At 53.8% G+C, this 17,652-nt stretch overlaps 4 protein-coding genes across 4 annotated transcripts; 3 read left to right on the forward strand and 1 right to left on the reverse strand.

The window, feature by feature from the left end:
- Positions 1–349: 349 nt before the first annotated feature.
- On the reverse strand, positions 350–3,358 carry PV07_01334 (uncharacterized protein). The gene has a single exon (XM_016387845.1). It carries the CDS (start codon positions 3,058–3,060, stop codon positions 832–834), a length of 2,229 nt encoding a protein of 742 aa, XP_016254773.1. The 5' UTR covers positions 3,061–3,358; the 3' UTR covers positions 350–831.
- A 163-nt stretch (positions 3,359–3,521) lies between these two features.
- Positions 3,522–4,722, forward strand: PV07_01335 (uncharacterized protein). The gene has a single exon (XM_016387846.1). The coding sequence runs from the start codon at positions 3,705–3,707 to the stop codon at positions 4,515–4,517; it is 813 nt and encodes a 270-aa protein (XP_016254774.1). The 5' UTR covers positions 3,522–3,704; the 3' UTR covers positions 4,518–4,722.
- Positions 4,723–4,917: 195 nt separating this feature from the next.
- PV07_01336 (uncharacterized protein) lies at positions 4,918–8,514 on the forward strand. The gene is made up of 2 exons (XM_016387847.1): positions 4,918–5,127; positions 5,175–8,514. Exons 1-2 carry the CDS (start codon positions 4,970–4,972, stop codon positions 8,335–8,337), a joined length of 3,321 nt encoding a protein of 1,106 aa, XP_016254775.1. The 5' UTR covers positions 4,918–4,969; the 3' UTR covers positions 8,338–8,514.
- Positions 8,515–9,082: 568 nt separating this feature from the next.
- PV07_01337 (uncharacterized protein) lies at positions 9,083–10,518 on the forward strand. Its single transcript, XM_016387848.1, has 2 exons — positions 9,083–9,584; positions 9,742–10,518. Exons 1-2 carry the CDS (start codon positions 9,221–9,223, stop codon positions 10,215–10,217), a joined length of 840 nt encoding a protein of 279 aa, XP_016254776.1. The 5' UTR covers positions 9,083–9,220; the 3' UTR covers positions 10,218–10,518.
- The last annotated feature ends 7,134 nt before the right edge of the window (positions 10,519–17,652 follow it).

A 17,652-nucleotide genomic window follows, 5' to 3' on the forward strand; every position in this document is an offset into this window, starting at 1 on the left:
CTTTTTCCTCCCTTCCCTTCGTTGGCGCCCTGATATTATAATTGTCACCTACCGAGTATACTATGTAGGCAGTGCGGCGGGCGCCAATGCTTGGGCCAAAAAAAAAGGGGCCCCGGCCAGGCCAGGCCAGGCGGCGTGTGTCAGGACCACGACCGAGCGACTCCTGCGTAATTTCCCGCATCCGTGTTTGAGGTGCGCCGGACCAGCCGTCTCAGATTGCATGCGTGCCCGTCGTAACTAGTTCGCAAGAGGTTGACGAGCGTGCATGCGTAAGAAGATCTTTGGCTGGGAGAGGGCTTTGGATTGATCGAGACTCGTGCGGCTGAGAGGGAGGGAGTTCACCGTCGACCACGCATATTGTTACCTACCTCTAGGTAGGAAGTCACATCTCTCTACATGCATCCACGAACAGTTCGACCCATTTACCATCACAAGCTTACCAACGTTGAGAACCCAGTTATATATTTACAGTTCGCTATGAGTGCCATGGGATCAGCAAATGTATCCTCAAACTTCTCAAGATTCTCCTACGCCATGAATGCTCATGCTTCTATTCGCTCAGTGTCGTCGATCCCATCCTTGCCACCCTCGTGTTTTGTTCTGCTTGCTCCCATTGAGACACCCGAATGAGCGTCAGCCAAGGGAGTCGTCGTCATGAAGACTGCCAGAACATCGGGTCGCGCCCATAACAATGACATCAATCAGTCCGGGGTACTTCTTGCGCAAAATGAACCTTTCGCTTGCCAATAATAAGCTCCAAATCCATCCATGCATGTTGCTTCGCGTTGGCCGCATACAGCCGGAAGGCAGCTGAGTATACCAGTTGGACCTCTAGACTGTATTTTGTCTCGTCGACCGCCGCGGAATGTCTTCCAGATAATCATCTGTAAAGTCCTGTTCGTCTTGTCGATCTCCTGCGGCAATCTGCGCGGCCTCGAGCATCTCAGCTGCGTCGTCCATTTCGATCGACTCTCGGATCGACTCGCTCAGCGCAGAGTCATCCATGCTCTCTCGCGAGACGAAGCTGTCGCCCATCTCGTTGTCCGATGCAACTTCGGCTTCGTCTTCCTCGTCCTCCAAGTCTTCATCCTCCTCATCCTCCTCTTCTGAATCTGTCGGCTCAAAGTCTTCCAGGTCCTGCGGCGTGTCTCGCCAGTATGTAAAGTCGGTATAGTCCTCTCCTCCCTCTCTGACCAGCGTCGACACGGGCGGAAAGAAATGATCAACCAACTCACGCATCGACACGTAGCTGCTGCGGTATTTGTTCAGCGTCAACAGATCCAGCGACACCTCTGCATTGGTGTTGATTGTGAAGATCCGTGTCGAAGGAATGTTGACGCTGCGGTAACTCAGCGCGTCTGTGAAGCGATTGCCAAACCCGGCGTAGAATGGGTTAGTCTTGCCAGGGAACAAGTTCAGGATATCTCTCAGGCAGGCCATTTTGAAGACTTCCGGTTTCCGCAAGTATATCTCTCGCCGCAGTGCGGCAATCGTCCGATCAGGGCTCATGATAACGGGGCCGCGAGGCAGTTTCCAGCCATCTTGTGTAATCCCGTTGAGATAGGTTCGGGTTGTGTCGGCTTGTCCAACAGAGCGACTCGTCAAATAAAAAATGTTGTAGCCATTGGCAACGATGTCGGAGTACAACTTTGCCACGCCGACATGCGTCCAGTCGCGCCCAACCATATTGAGTAGATGGCCCAATGCATCCGACTTGGTGATTGTACCATCAATATCCGATATCACAATGGGGACGTCACAGGTCCAGTAAAACATGTAAGCAATGCATGTGGCCCGGTTGACGGTGAACGACATTTGATTTTCACCCTGTTTCAGGTTAAGTGACTTCAGTTGATCACTCGTTAGGCGGAGCGTCTTCGCGAAATTTCGAGCTTGCTCCCCGGAAGTGCGAGACGGTTGGATCTCTTCAGACTGTGCGCGCTGGTGGCCAGAAGTTTTCGCTGTAAGCTGCGGCGAGGCGCTGCGGTCGCTGTCGCTGTGATAGCCAGGATCGGAAATGTTGTCCGCCGAAAGCACGGTAGTTGACTCGGGGTTTTGAGACGCCCATTTTCGAGCAGCCGCATCTCGGGCCTCCTCGCTGCTATATATCCACAGGTTTCCGTGCTCGTCGGTTCCAATCAAGGATCCAATATCGTAGTTCCCTTCCAATTCTTCTGAAAGAATTTTCCGAGCCACGGCTTCTGCTCGCAAGGCTTCGGGTTCACTCGTCTTATAACCCGTCATGTCAAGCATGAGGTCTCCGGACTCGGTAACCTGGGATCGGATATTGGATGAAGAGAGTTTCTTGGAAAGGGTCATTGCTCGGTCATATGCTTGTTTCGGTTTCAAAGCGGGAGGGCTGGCGGAAGCTTTTGGAGTAGCCGTCCCGTCCAGACCGAACTGAGGCGAAGGAGGGATGCCGTTGTTGTGAAAAGCTCCACTAACCGAATCCAACTGCTGTCGAGTAGCGATGGGGAGGATCTCTTCTGATGCCGTCCCCCCCAGTGAAGCAGGAGAGGTGAGAGTCGTGTCGGACAGAGGAGTTCCAGTTGGATCAGTGTGTATGGTACCTAGATCAATTTCTTCGCTCACGTTCGTCCCCTCTCGCCTTATTATGGGAACGGGCGCTGAACTTGAGATGGGAGGGGTACTGCGACCCTTGGCAGCCTCTGTGATATCCAAGTAGGATGGTTCCGAAAGACCAGGCGAGGGAGGTCTATCTGAGGCATTTATAGGTGGACTGCTGGCGGGAGAAATTAAAGGAGATGTCTGTAACCCTTCGGGAATGTCACTCGATGTCTCGAAGACAAAGAAGGCTTCACCTCCATCCCCGAGTTTCATGGCGTAGGGTTGAGCGACTCCATTGACTTTGAATTCAACCTTCTTGTCCGACGGCCGCAGTAAAGAGAACTTGCCAAAGCGGACATGGAAAGGGGAGCAGGCCAGAGAGCCATCGGGCTGTTCGATCACAATAACATCAATGGCCCCGGACAAGGTTGCCGGGTTGATGGAATTCCATGTCTTGGAGACTCCGTTCCCTAGACTCCGGACATACTGCATCTTGACAGAGGTTGATGTTTTCGAGAGAGTTGTCTGGATGCTGAGTGATATGACAACAACGCGAACTCTCCGGAATCAGCTCATATTGGTTGGGAGCCTGATGGGGGAAAGCTCGGAAGGGGAAAACGGACAACGCTAGACAACGCCACAAAGGTAATGCTCTTGTCACAGGGTGCAGGTTAGAAGCTCAACGGGGTGTTATACAGAGGGTTTCTAGGAAGACATCAAGGCCAAAAGAAAGGAAGGGAAGGTAGAAAGAGCGAGAAGAAGACGGATGGGGGCGTGGCATATGAAGGATGGGGAAACGGATGAGGCGATGAGGAAATCGGGTCATTCAGCATCATGCATGACAGCATTTTTGTCGGGAAAGCCACTAGTCCCGTTTTGGTATCTTGCTGACCGTCTCTATTTTCCCCAGATTTTCCCAGGTGCGAGGAGCGATAGTTGACAAGCGACACACTCCCGATCCATATCATTTTCATCCCACCGTGCCTGCTTAGAATCTCCCAAAGGAGCCAGTACAGATAATCTGCCACCTTTCTACGCTCGGTCGTCTTATCATGGTGCTATTCTTTTGAGGCATAGCCGCCAATAAACCCCAACGTTCCTCTCCCCTGCCCTGGGCCATTGTCTCAGCGCCCATCATGAGCTCACCCGCAAACCCTCCTGGTCCTCTCACACCCCCTGCAGAACCCTCCTCACAGGCACCTCAACCTGCGCAAGCCTCCCAAGCGACAGCACAACCCCAGGTTGAAGCACTCCTGTCACAGCCCCTAACCTCACTATCAGACGATGGAAATTCAAATCGACCGCGAGACCACCGACTGATCCACCTGCTACTCGTGTCTCACGGCATCGCAGCATATCAGCAGCGCGTCCCGCTACAGCTCATGGACTTTGCCTACCGATACACCAGTTCCGTCCTCAGCGATGCCTTACATATTCAAAATGAAGCCTACGACCAAGCCGACGGTGGTGCTCAGACTAAAGGTCGGGGAGTCAAGCCGAATCAGAACAAAGGCGAAGAAGGCGACATAAGCCTAGCTGCTCTGCGGATGTCAATAGGCTCGAGAATGGGATACCAGTTTCAGGGAAGCCTGCCAAAGGAGTTTCTGAAGCAATTGGCGGACGAAAGGAATCGGATATCACTGCAGGCTCAGACCAGGGACAATGACAAGAGCGGACCCATGATAGGAGGTGTTCGCCTTCCACATGAAAAATATTGTCTAACCGGCGTGGGCTGGGGGCTGAAGGATGAATGGGACAGCGAGGGTGAGGAAAGCCTGGATCAGGGCGAAGAAGAAGACCGACCTGAACCGGAAGACCTCATGCAGATGGACGACAAGGAAGGAGACGAAGACGAAGAGGGCCTGGGCACAATGGAGGATGTATTCGGTCCCGATGATGGAGGGGGTGAAAAAGAAGCCGACGCAGATGGGGATGTGGACCTGTCGTAGGACGACTTGGACATCGGGGACGATCATATCAACGGCATCACCAACGGTGTATTATGGCATACGGACGGCATTCTGGATTAAAAATGTGATACCCTTCAAAGACTCAGCCGGCAGGTAGCAGGAAATCAGGTTCTCTATATGAGACTCGTAGCTTCCCTGGAGCCGCTGGTGTTCCTCCATACAATAAGAAGAGATTCGCCTGTTACCAATATAACACAGATCTTGACAGTCAATCTGCTCGCTCTATTTTCTCTCGATATTGGTGGTGAACCTATGTATCATCATTATTGCCCATCTCTTGTGCCAAGGCCAACACTAGCCCCAGAGTTTGCGGGCGTCGACGCTCGCTGTGGCACTCGCCCGACTTCTCCGCTCGTCCACTCATTTTACAAACCTAATACATGGCTTTCCGTGATTTATAGGATATATTCTTGCATATATCTGTCGAGCGCATGCCTGCCATCCCTACCTTGTGGATGGACTCATCTAGATGGCACCAAGAGCCATTAGATTGGGCTTCTCACGCCTACCAGCTACTTGCCCCTCAAATTAACGTCAAAGGTCGCATGGCTCTACTTTTGCTGCTCGCCGTCATCTGGGCTTTCTCTTGGTAGGTCGTCCTGGCATCCTTTTTCGCACTCGCCGCTGACTCTTCAGGCTCCTGTTGCGCGCGTATCAGGTCCTCACTACACCGAACGAGATCTTGGTAGAGAAACTCGGCCTCGACATCCCCCCCGCTCCGCTCCTGATCCTCGAAGAAATCTCCCCGACCGAGGTTTATGTGACTTGGAAACATGCGGAACCGTCCTCCTCCATTCAAGAGCACTATGTGGAGCTCAACGGCGTCGTCATTGGGACCACCAAGAAGAGCGAGATGGGCGCCATCATATCTGGCCTACGTCCTGGAGCCAAATATGCCATCCGCGTCTTTTGCGTCAGCACTGGCACCTTCCAGACTCCTAGCGCTCCCTTCCACGTGCGCACTCCTCATCTTCCTGAGGGAAAGGAGGCTCCCGACTCAGTTCCCACGGTCAGAGGAGTCTCGGTGCGGAATGCTTCAACCATCACCCCATTAGCTGCGCCCTCCATGGCCCGCGATCTCAGTGGAGGGCAGCCCATGGGGAGAAGGGGGACAACCGGCCGTAGACCTTCCCCGGCCGGTCATGGCACCGATGCACAGGGTCAAGACGCAGGATCAAGAGCCGAAGAGGAAGAAATGGACGGTGACCTTGCGGAATTGTCACAACGTTTCCAAAAGGTTCAACAGGACATCGAAGCCGTCGAGGCTCAGATCCAAGAGGAAGACAGGGAGTTTGAGGTCGCAATGAAAGAGCTGGAAGCGCGCCGCGATGAATTGAAACAGAGTCTCAAAGAGCGCGATGAGGCCAGCAATGACCTTCGCAAGCAAGTCCACAAGGCAGAGACGCTCAGTCGCACAGCTCAAAACGAAAAGACCAAAAAGGAACGCTTACTACAGCAAAAGGAAAACCAGCGGAGGAAGAGGAAGGATGACATTTCCAGGTGGGAAGAAGCCACCGCCGCCATGAAGGAGGAAATTGCCGGCATTGAGAAGCAGAAAGCCGCGATTGAACGTAGAACGCAGTCTGAGCTACGAGAAATGCGCAGGAAGATCGAAGAGGAACAGAAGGAGGTCGCCATGCTGGAGGATGACAACAAAGAGAAAGCTCTCCAGATCAAAGCTTTGGAAGAGGAACGCAAATTACAGAACGTCGACGAGGAGACGGATGAAACGAGAGAAGCCGAGCGTCTGGATCGCGAGCGTGATATGAGATGGCGTGCAAGATACGAAGGCCTGCAGCAAACCTACACTCGGCTGTGGAACGACTTACAACTGGCCAACCAGCAAGTTAACTACACCAGGGAGCAGATTAATCAGCTCGAGGCAAGGCGAGCAAATACAATGGCATTCGCACCTATTGCGCCGCTCGACATGGACGCTATTCGTCGAGGAATGAGACCTGTTCGACGAGCGAGACCGGCGGGCTCACTGGGGAGCAGCATCTCTTCGCCGCGAGGCCCATTTGCTGGACCTGAACCTTACCCATCGGGACTGCAGTACACCTCTGCTCCCACTTCTTCTCCTACCGCAGCTGTCCCAAGCTATTTCAACCCGCAGAATGGGATGACACTGGCAATGCCTGTGGAGATGACGCCTTCGACCCACGATGATCCTGACGCCATCTCTTCAATCCCAATGAGTCCTCGGGCAGACTCACTCCTACCCGCCGACCTACTTGGTGACGAGTCTGCAGATGACCTTCCTGAAGCAGAAATTCCGCAGCAGAAAGAGAAAACTGAGACTGGGACGACGCCGTTCCCTACGATAGGGTCGCCCGTACTGCATCCCGACAGCGGCCGGACCGAATCTCCTAGTGTTGGTTCCTCATCTGGCAGGTCGTTCTCGAGCCCCATGCAGATCTCTGCACCTGCTGAAGGCGATGAGAAGTCGTCAAATTCAGGGAAGAGGTCGGATCAAACACCTGAAGAAGACGAGGTGGTTCAGCAACCAAAGAAGCCGAAGTACACGTCCATGTCCTCCATGTTCGGACTCAACCGTCAGCGAGGAAAAACCCTTGCGGATCAACCACCACCTCTTGGGTCTCTCAAGCCGAGCCAGAGTCAGTCCTTTCCAAGGAATGTGGAAGATTTCGACCCTCGACTTGAAACCAAAAGGCGACTTAGCTACGGCGGGAACTGGGCGTTTCCAGGATCGACCCTCCTAAACAGCAACAGCACTCAGGAAGAAAAGGAACCTTCGGTTTCTCGCTTTGCGGCAACCCGACGTGCCTTTGGATTAGGCGGCTTTGGGAAGTCGGCTGCAGCTTCGGCGAACTACGATCCATTTGCCATGAGGTCAGCATCCTTCGATCCGGGTCTTCGAGGCGATACTTCCTCTCCAAGGCCGTCATCAACTTACTCTTTCGATAAAATGCCGCGACCGTCGATGGAAAGCCAGTTTCGTGCGTGGAACGATAAGTCGGCACTGCGAAACAGTCCTTTGGCTCCGGATTGGGGATCCCTCCATTCTTTTTCTCGTTCCCACTCACGGCGTCCTTCTATTGTTTACGGATCGACCAGCAATCTCTCGCTTCCACATGGCGACGAGGAAGTCGTGGAGCCGGATCGGAAACCAACGCGTCCTCTACAGGCGCCGATCGGCACTCGGCCAGCCTCTTCTCAACAGTCCTCGACCCCGAAGTTGAACCCAGCTGCTCCATCGTTCACGACACTGTTCAGCAGGCGGGGTGAGAAATCTAAGGATAAGGACAAAAACAAGGCGAAAGAGTCGAAAGAGAGGGTGAATGACATGGAAGCTGCCTCCCCCCCCGAGTCTCGAAAGTCAAAGGACACCAACTCGATCGCGGCGACCGTCTCTACCCTCGAATCGGATACGCTCGATCGAACACAGTCCGGGACTAGCGCTCAGCTATCTCTTGAAAATACCCCGGCCAAGCCAACCTTCATCTCCAAAATCACGCGCAAGGCCAGCAGCAATAAGTTTGGGAGCTGGAAGGACAAGGGCGGCCTGTTTTCTAGAAAGGAAACATCTGTTCCAAACGGTGAAAATGAAGAGGAACAAGGGTCAACCGAACATCTTGGGAGGAGTTTGGAAAGCACATCGACGACGCCGAGCGCGGAGGAGAAGAAAACGAGTAGAACGAGTCTGAGCAACTGGAACTTCATGCGCAAGAACAAGAAAGGGCTGAGGGAGGACCTGACGGCAAGCGAGATCAGCGAGAGCAGCGAGCGGGCAAGTGAGGCTGAGGACATTGGGGAGGAGAGGGAAGAGGATGAATAGGCATGCAAGAGAGGGCTGCTATGGACCATTCGTATATCGGTGACAGAAGAAGTTTGTCAAGTCTGTTGTTCGTCCAGAGACTTTGAAGGGATCGCATCGGATGCCAGTGACTCATTTTGTAGTGATTTTAACACGCCTCACTCCGCCACCATGAATCGATCGATTCGTATTTCTTCCCGCTTTGGGGCTCTTGAAATTCCCACTCTAAATCCATCCATCCATCCACCATTTCTTCACTAGCCCGATGATGCTGGACGTGCTGAACCGCGGCGTGTCATGTGTATTCCCCCATGGCCAATTCAAAGTTTGTCCATCCTGCCCTCGCGGACTGGCGTGTGGCCGCTAGAGAGTGAGTGTGGCTGATGCTCGGATCAGATACGAATATGTGCGCAGCTTCGAGCGGGAGGAACTCCTGCTGCCCAACACGTGGATCGTGGTGAGAATCGACGGCCGGGGGTTCCATAAGTATGTGTCTCAGTTTTGTCTGGGCTTATCGCGCGCGCGACTCGTGTGACTGTGGCGAAAAAAGGAAGAGGGAGGAGGAGGATGAAATTGTCAACGAGGGCGGCGGACTGACTGGGTGAAGTGGTTGAAAACCACTGTGGCAGCCAACAGGAACAAATTCCATCGCCACAGCTTTTCTTCCACACCCCATGAGCTGATCTGATTCCACCCGCACCGTCCCATCTCCCGCTATATATTCCTGCCCTTGTCTCTCCATATCCTATCCCCCCTCCCCCCTCCCCCCCCCTGGCCCTTGCAGCTCCTCGGAAGCGCCGCTCTCTCGCTCTGTGTGAGATGATCATCTAACGCAAAAAATGGCCGAAGACTATCCACCCACTACGGCTTCACCAAACCGAACGACCCGCGCGCCCTGCACGCCATGAACGCCGCGGCGACGCACGTCGTCGCGTCGATCCCGGAGATCGCGCTCGCGTACGGCGTGTCCGACGAGTTCAGCTTCGTGTTCGACCGGGCCGCGACGCTGTTTGAGCGCCGCCGGGACAAGCTCGTCTCCACGGTCGTCAGCACCTTCACGGCCGCGTACGTGCTCGGGTGGGAGCGGTTCTTTGGGCGTGACGATGGTGATGGTGGTGATGCGCTCGAGGGGCCCCGCCAGGGAGGGGAGAAGGGTCGGGAGGTCAGGGGGTTGAGTATGCACATGCTGCCCACCTTTGACGGCCGGGCGGTGTGTTATCCCTCCTGGGCCAATTTGCGAGACTACCTGAGCTGGAGGCAGGTTGATTGTAAGGAAACCCTTTTAGGCCCCCTTTCTCCTGTCTGGTCCAACCGATCTGTTCTGTTTTCGTCTCCAAGAATTACCAAGAGAGGGCGGCTGAAGCCATGTTTCTCGCGTCTCTCTCCATAACGTGATTGAGCCGAAAACCAACTGAATCTGTACAGGTCACATCAACAACCTCTACAACACGACCTTCTGGGCGCTGGTCCAGCAGGGCGGGATGACGCACGCCGCCGCGGAAGAGCTCCTCAAGGGCACCGTGTCCGGCGACAAGAACGAGATCCTGTGGTCGCGGTTCGGCATCAACTACAACAACGAGCCAGAGATGTACCGCAAGGGCAGCGTCGTGTTTCGGGAGTACATGCTGGAAGACGCCAAAGGGCGAGGCAGCGAGGTGGCGGGGAAGCTAAGCACCGAGCACGAGCAGGGGCAGGGGCAGGACGACGACGACGAAGAATCTGCAGTCCCGGAGCCCGTCATGTCCAAGACCCAGGCAGAGAAAATGCGCAAGGCAAGGAAGAAGGCCAAGGTCGTCACGAGACACGTCGATATCATCCGCGACGAGTTCTGGCGTCAGAGGCCCTGGATTCGCAGTGGCAAGCCCGGAAGAGCGGTGAACGAAGAGCACACGGGCCCTTGAGATAAGAGGAAGGGTTGTCTGGGTTGGTTGTCAAATCTCGAGTCTGTCCTGTCTGGCGTCAGGAAGACGGTACTCTTAGGTTCAAAGCATCCACCCTTGTCGCAGATAAGACCATTTCAGTACAGCTCCATCTCTTTGCGCAGAGTTTTCCCTCCCTCTTCCCTCTGCACATCGACCTCTCCATCCTAGCCATTTCCTCCTAGGATCACATCAAGGTCGACTCGCGGGACCCGGGCCAATCAATACGAACTCCTGCGGCCATAGAACGACCCTGCGATTGCCCTCAGACGGGGCCAAAACGTATGGCTCGCGGCGGACGGAATTCCTCCTAGCTTCTCTCTAGACCCTGAAAACTTGCAGGATACCCTCACTTCGTTACCTTCTCCGTGCTGCAGTTCTGACAACGACTGTGTGAGCACTTGGGACAAGCGCCTGTCTTGATCGATATTGGATTGTGGCCACACTTGTGCTGTTATCGTGCTCGGTTAGAACGAAGTCCGATAACGGCGGTCTTGTTTCGGGAATATACACAGGTCCACACAAACACCGTCACTTTCTTCTTTCCCTTGGATGGAGGGCATCTGACACCGAGGTTAGCAAGCGCAGCTAATGCAAGTAGACACGTCTGATGCAATACACGGCAAATACGACTCGGGAAGAAGCGGTGTTCAACGGAGAAAGCCGGGAGGGACTGCTCTGACCGAGGATAGAGCTTCCAATCCTCAGCGTGGTGGCTTGTGAGGCTCCTCTGTGGTTTCGAGAAACATATTCGAGTCTCGTTGTCTCGAAAAGCGGTGTGGTGAACAGACACGTCCAATAATTGCCGTGTACTTGAAGTAGACAGCTCCGTTCCTATGCTGGGTGATGCGCTATGCTGGACTGGTATCGCTCTTTCACTTCAGCCGTTCTGGAGAGATGCTGCGGAGGACATTCGATAGACAAATCGTCAAGTTAGCCCCGGCTGGAGAGACTGTCAGATTTGAGCCGGTATGCGTCCACGGGCTCGACGCCAATTGTGCGCAAGTGGGTTTCCTCTGGAGTTATTGATCGGTAGAATTTTTCCAATGCATAGGTAGCAGAGATCCTAAAATCCATCGTCCTCTACATGTGCCGTGTGATCCGTTTGTATCGCCGCGTGCCCCTGTTACTGTTCGGGCTGCAAGAAATGTATAGAAGCTCAAACTGGTATTTCTTCGTGGTCCGAGGCAGGGGGGAAGTAACAAGGAAAGAAAGGGGATGGATGGTGTTTTTCTGACGAATGAAAGTGATGACATACAATCTCGGCCTGGAGTTGCTATAGAGGTCTCCCTGGCGATGGCAGCTTGTTGGTGTGTCGATGTTGCCCTGCACCATTGCACACCGCCCAAAATCCGAAGCAATAGGTGAGCTCGCGTGGAAATGAGATTTCAGGAAATAGAAGCAAGGGTATCTCTAGAAGCGTGGAGGAGTTGAGCCTTCGATCTGAGGCTGCGTCGGGAGGTGCTCTTGTGCGAAGAGGAGCTGTCTGGATATCAACACTTCGAGATGCTGAAGGGTCCGTCAAGAGGCACTAACCCCTTCCGTGCGCGCCAGCCCATACATGGGGGGGACGGGAAGGCTGAGTACCCAAAGCAACCAGTCGCCTGCAGGAATGCAACATGGTCCTGCCCCAAATCATGATGGGTCAGAAAACGGAGAAGCACAAAGGACCCTCTGGCCACGTATTGCTCTGTAGATTTGTCCACGTTGGAAGGACAATCAGACGATGAAATCAGTTTCGTGGAAGTTGGTGTAGCATGCGATGTGTCAAGAAGGCCAGCTGCCACAGGGGATGCCGATACCCACGCCGATAAATCAATATTGTGGGCCTCAGGATGTCATCGAACTAATCTTCGATGCCCGAGTCGCAGCATCGGAAGAACGATGCCGGGCCGCCTGAAGGCAGGGGGGAGGAGGCCCGTTTTATGCTTCCAGCCTCGTGGCGCCAAGTACTTCTGAGAGAAAAGAAGCGATGGAGGCGCAGATGTAGGTTTATGAGACTGTTGCGTGATGAGCATTGATAATTGCTTTTCATAGAGTCCTTGTCCCCGTTCACAGGAGAGGCAGGGGTAAGGGGGGGAGGGTGGGGAGGGCGAGAGTTTTGACTTTGATATTGCTTGTTTTGAAGATTGGTGCTGCTTCCTCCTGCCCGTCAAATGTAAGTAACGGCCTGGAAACCTATTTAAAGTAACGATTCGAATGGCAACCAAGCAGACGGATGTGGGAACCCGTCGTGACTCGTTGAGGTCAGCCACCTGGGGAGATGCGTAATTTTGGATCCAGTAGTTATCCCAGAAGCCAGTGTCATGAAAAGCCTCTCTCACAAGCCATGTTGTTCAATAGCCATCCCCCAGGTCTTGAAGCGATACAATGGGCCAAAAACTGCTCGATCTTGAGCGAGTATCGCTGCTAAGACCAGGCCTGTGGTTTGCTTGAGGATGAGCGATAAAACGTCCACGAGGGTTTTCGGTAACGGCGAAGAGAATTTTGAAAAGAGAGTGAGGCGCCGAGCGTGCTGGGCGCACCGAGGCCTTTATAGGATTTCATCTTGAAATTGGAGGGAGCCTCATGACAAGTGAGAAGCGGGCCGAGAATAGAGGAGTTGTAGTTTGAGCCAGGATCGGGTTGCGTGAGACCAGTGTGCTCGAACGAAAGCTCCATACACGCCCGCATGCGCTGTTATATATTCTTAGATAGAGTTCATACCTTCTTGCTCATTGGACCGTCACACAGATAAGCCTCCTTCACCGTCGGCATGACGCGGGCATTGGCTTGAGAATGTGCTGCGGGGACGCCTGCTGCAATCCTCAGACCATATGGGACATGCGATTTGACCGATGTGAATGGCGAGTGACGAAGGTGAGACTAGCTTCCCTCCTCACAAACACTTCCCAATTTCGAATCACTGCACTCGTCGGCCACCCATTGGCGAACAAACTATGGGTGGGCACTGAATGACCGTAGTGGTACTGTCGTGATAGGGGCGTAAGAGATGTGTAGGAGGAAAGGTGCGTGTGTCCGCCAGACGTGGTTATATAGGAGGTGTCGATCGTAGTTGCCAGCCCCAACAGCGCCCACGCTATCACTAAAAGTTGGTGCCCAACCGAGCACTACGGAATACCAGAAACGACCAAAATCTCCGCGCGGGAGGGAGGGGGGAGGGCGAGGCTCGAGCGAAATCAATGTGCTTGACAGTTTCAATAACAATGGAGACTCCTCAATGAAGAAGAGTGGACAAGGGGACGTGTGGAATAACTAGTCGAACGACCGAGTGTCTGAATATCCCATCTTGCAGGAGAGTTGTCGGCAACAATGAAAGATGGCAGGGTGTTTTATGAGGCAATATCGGATTGGATCATCTCTGGACATCGGTGCTATGCAAGCCACGCTTCAAGATTGCCTCTGGGAACCTCAGGAGCCGATACATTCCATTTTTGCATGCAGCAACTCCTCATGTCTGCATGGAATCATACAGTCATGCCGCCATCCTCCCATGAATACGGACAACGTCGACAGTTTTTCTGGATAGAACGAGCACGTCTTGAAGATTGCCCGGGTAAAGTCTTGTGCAACATCCATCGGCGCCGGAGCGACAGCGTCTTACTTTCGCAACAAGCTCCCTCCTACCTTTATGTTCCTGGGGCGAAACCGTCTCTTGTCCAGAACCATCATTTGAACCCATCGAGATGCATCAAGAACGGATAATAGATTACTCTCGAGGGAGCAAGGACATCCTGGCCTGTGGTGGAGCCACGAGCATTGTTTCTCGGATGAATCTATTCGAATGGCTCCTAACGCCATCCTCATCTCATGGCATGTACGACGGCAGCGGATGGTGGTCCAAGCCGAATCATCACTACCTCGCCTCCCCGCATATCGCCAGTACATTTGGCGGGGTTGTTGTCGCCAGTGTCCTCGAGCCTGTGCCCCTTTCAGAATAGTACCGTGGTCGGAAATCTCGGGTTTAGGCTACGAACCCTGATATCCCCGATTCTCCCACAGCCTTGTCGGTGGAGACGGCAATTGATACTGCAGTGTAATGTGTATTCAAGCGCAACAGGCTGCGATATATGTATCCCAATCCTCCAGCTCAGTGGGAAGATGGAAAGCTCCTCGCCAGTGAGTACCAGGCTTTCGCATTGCCTTTGCTGAATCTATTGGATCTCAAATCAAATCTCGCTTCACCTCACAAGCGACGAAAGGGTCAATCTACCAAAAGTCAATATGCCCGTCACGCAAAAGCACAATGGTTTGGAAGTTGTGCCATGCTGGATCAATGGGAAACCCATACCGCTCGACGCCAGCCGCCTGATCGAGGTCTACTCATCGGCCCAGGGGAAGCTCGTCCACTACGCCCAGGGAGCCTCCGTCGACGATGCCACGGCCGCGGTCCAGGCGGCCGCAGAAACATTCAAGACGTTTAAGCGAGTTCCGCACCAAGAACGACGAGCATTGCTGTTGAAGGTTGCAGATATCCTCGAAAGCCGTGTGGACGAGCTTGCCCGCTACCAGATTGAAGAGACGTCCTGCCCCGAGGCCTGGGCCAAGTTCAACGTCATCCTCGCCGCCAGGGCCATCAGAGAGATTGCCGCGAATATCACCATCGCATGTACAGGGGAGATGCCTCCACCGGAGACTGCAGAAACCTTCTGTCTTGTCTATAAGCAAGCTGTGGGGCCTGTTCTGAGCATCGCCCCCTGGAACGGCAGCATCATTCTGTCTGCGAGGGCGCTCGCGGCTCCCCTTGCCGCTGGCTGCACCGTCGTCTTCAAAGCATCAGAGCTAAGCCCACGTGTCCACCACGGCGTGGTCGAGGCATTTCTGGCTGCCGGCCTTCCAGACGGCAGTATCAACCAAATCCAGGCGAACCGCGGAGACGCTAGCAGCATCACCGAGACCATTATTGCACACCCAGCGATTCGCAAGGTCGAGTTCATCGGCAGCGCAGCTGTGGGACGAATCATTGGCCAGCTGGCGTCGAAATACCTCAAGCCCGTCTTGATGGAACTCGGCGGCAAGGCTCCCGCTATCGTCCTCGAGGACGCCGATCTGAAAAACGCCGCGGCACTTTGCGCTCAAGGCGCAACTATGCACCACGGACAAATCTGCATGTCGACTGAGCGAATCATCGTTGTTCAAGATGTGGCAGACGAGTTCATCAACCATCTGCGTGATGCGGTTGCACGCCTTCAAGGTAACGCCGGTTTTGCTGTGACAAAAGCAATGGCACAAAAAGCACACAAATTGCTCTCTGACGCCACGGACCACGGAGCGACATATCTGATCGGTGGCAACCAGTGGCAAGGTGACAGTGGTGCTGCGCTCGAGCCAACGATCCTCGCCAATGTGAAGCCTGGAAACCCCATTTATGATCTCGAGACCTTTGGCCCATCAGCAACAGTGTTCATTGCCGCAGACGAAGACGACGCCATCAGGATAGCAAACGACAGTTCTTATGGCCTCACAGGAGCCATCCACACGCGTGATATTTTGAAAGGTCTCCGGCTAGCTCAAGAGTTGGAGGTCGGACTGGTTGCTTTGAATAACATGACGCTATATGACGAGGCCTCGGTCCCTCTAGGCGGAACGAAAGGTAGTGGCTGGGGCAGAAACAATAGCAGATTTGCGGTCGAGGAATTTCTGATCTCGAAGACGGTCGCGGTTGCCGCAAATGCCGGAAGCCCTGTTTTCGGGGCAAGTTGAGGGACTTGGAGATTTGTCTCTTGGTCCAAGTCGATGTAGCGGGAGCTTTAGGGATGGATGGCGAGGGTGATTGTGGCCTTCAAGCTCCCTCAGTACAAGGAAACACGGTTTCCTAGTCCAAAATCTGCTCCAGAATTGGTAATCTCTCGGTCACCTACAGCGATGACCTCTTGGATCTTGGGCACACAGCCGGGCACGTTCTCGAGTCCAAAGTCTGCGAGGCTGGAGAAAAGGTCGAAGGGCCACAGTGTATTACCCGTATATAATAGGCTATTCAACGAAGGGCTGGATTGACTAGTGCTGCAGTGGACGCCGCTTGGCTGTTGTGCATATGTCTCGATCAAGTCCTTTCGTTGTGGCATTCTGCAAATGTAAGACCACACCCAACAGACAATCGGACATAACTTACAAGTGAGCACCTGAGTCAGGGGAAAGGCGCCAACCACCATCTTCAGGGTTGAGGTTGCCAGAAAGATCATTCTTGCGTCTCTGTGATTGGAATAAGGGCCATGGGCCATTCATCGGAGTAAAGGCTAGGGGCATTATTCGTGGTTCGATCACGTTGTCCGTCGGCTCGTCTTCACCTGGCGTGCGAGAGAAGCATGGGGAAGGGACCAAACCCTGACGATCTTGAATAAACGAAGGATGTCCCTTGCTTCCCTCCTCCGGTTTCCTGGTCTTCTCCGATGGTGGTCGACCTGAAGCGTTAAGCAAAGGAACCCAGACGATGCAAGGGTGCGGTTCACTCATCCATTGAATGATCGTTGGGGGAGACACAGGTGTTTATAAGGTCAAAGCATTGAAGCCGGTGGGCAATAAGAACGCCAGGCTGAATGGACATAGGAAAGATGCAACAGCTTACCGTTTGAATGGCATGTTCTTGCTAGCGAACTCATAAAGTTCTCTCTGCAAACAACCCTCTTCGGACCACTTCGAGGTTTCGAAGGCTTTTGCCGAAGGGGAAACGAGCATTGCATGCCTACTCTTTGACAGAGGCCACATGCTGGTCGTTTCATGTCGCCTTTGATTCGGAGGTCAACGTTAGGCCTACAGACCCGGTACAGATGGCTGGTTGAAACTTGCATTTTATCTTTTTCCTATGATAGTCAGTGAGTAAATTGAGATGGTCATTGGCAGCAGCGTGCCTGTTGCAGCCCCGACATGCCCGGTTCACCGTCGGAAGCCACGCAGGGGAGCTCGGAATAGAGGCCCCATCCATTATTTCTTTCCGTGCGTAATTATCACCATCGAGGCAGAAAGAGGGTTTTGATGCCTTGGTACATGAGTCTTAGCAGCTGCTCTTGGGCAATGCGAAACCAATGCCCACGGTGTTGAGGGAGGTTTGTAGAGAAGACACAACCGGGGAGTGGCAAGCCAGCGGGATGTTGAGTTTGTGGGACCATTAGGGGTCGCCACCTGGGCCACAGGGCCTCATGCCCCCATGCCCCCGTCTGTAGTAGGTACTTGTTCGCCCTGCTATGTACGACCTGAGTTCTGCGGGACGTGCAAGGGACACTCCGCCTCATACGCTGTCCCGTACAAATTCTAACAGAGGCGTGTTCCCACGGGGATGCGAGACGGCGATATGCCAACAGCAATGTCCGTACGGTGAGGATGTTCTGCTTGTGTGCGTTCGCGCCCAGAAAACCGCGCTTTTGCACCCAGTTCTTGCTTAAGCTCGACTCTGAACAGCAAGAGAAACAACAACAACAAG

This window comes from Cladophialophora immunda (genome assembly GCF_000835495.1).
Source record: "Cladophialophora immunda strain CBS 83496 unplaced genomic scaffold supercont1.1, whole genome shotgun sequence".
In the NCBI taxonomy this organism is placed as follows: Eukaryota; Fungi; Ascomycota; class Eurotiomycetes; order Chaetothyriales; family Herpotrichiellaceae; genus Cladophialophora; species Cladophialophora immunda.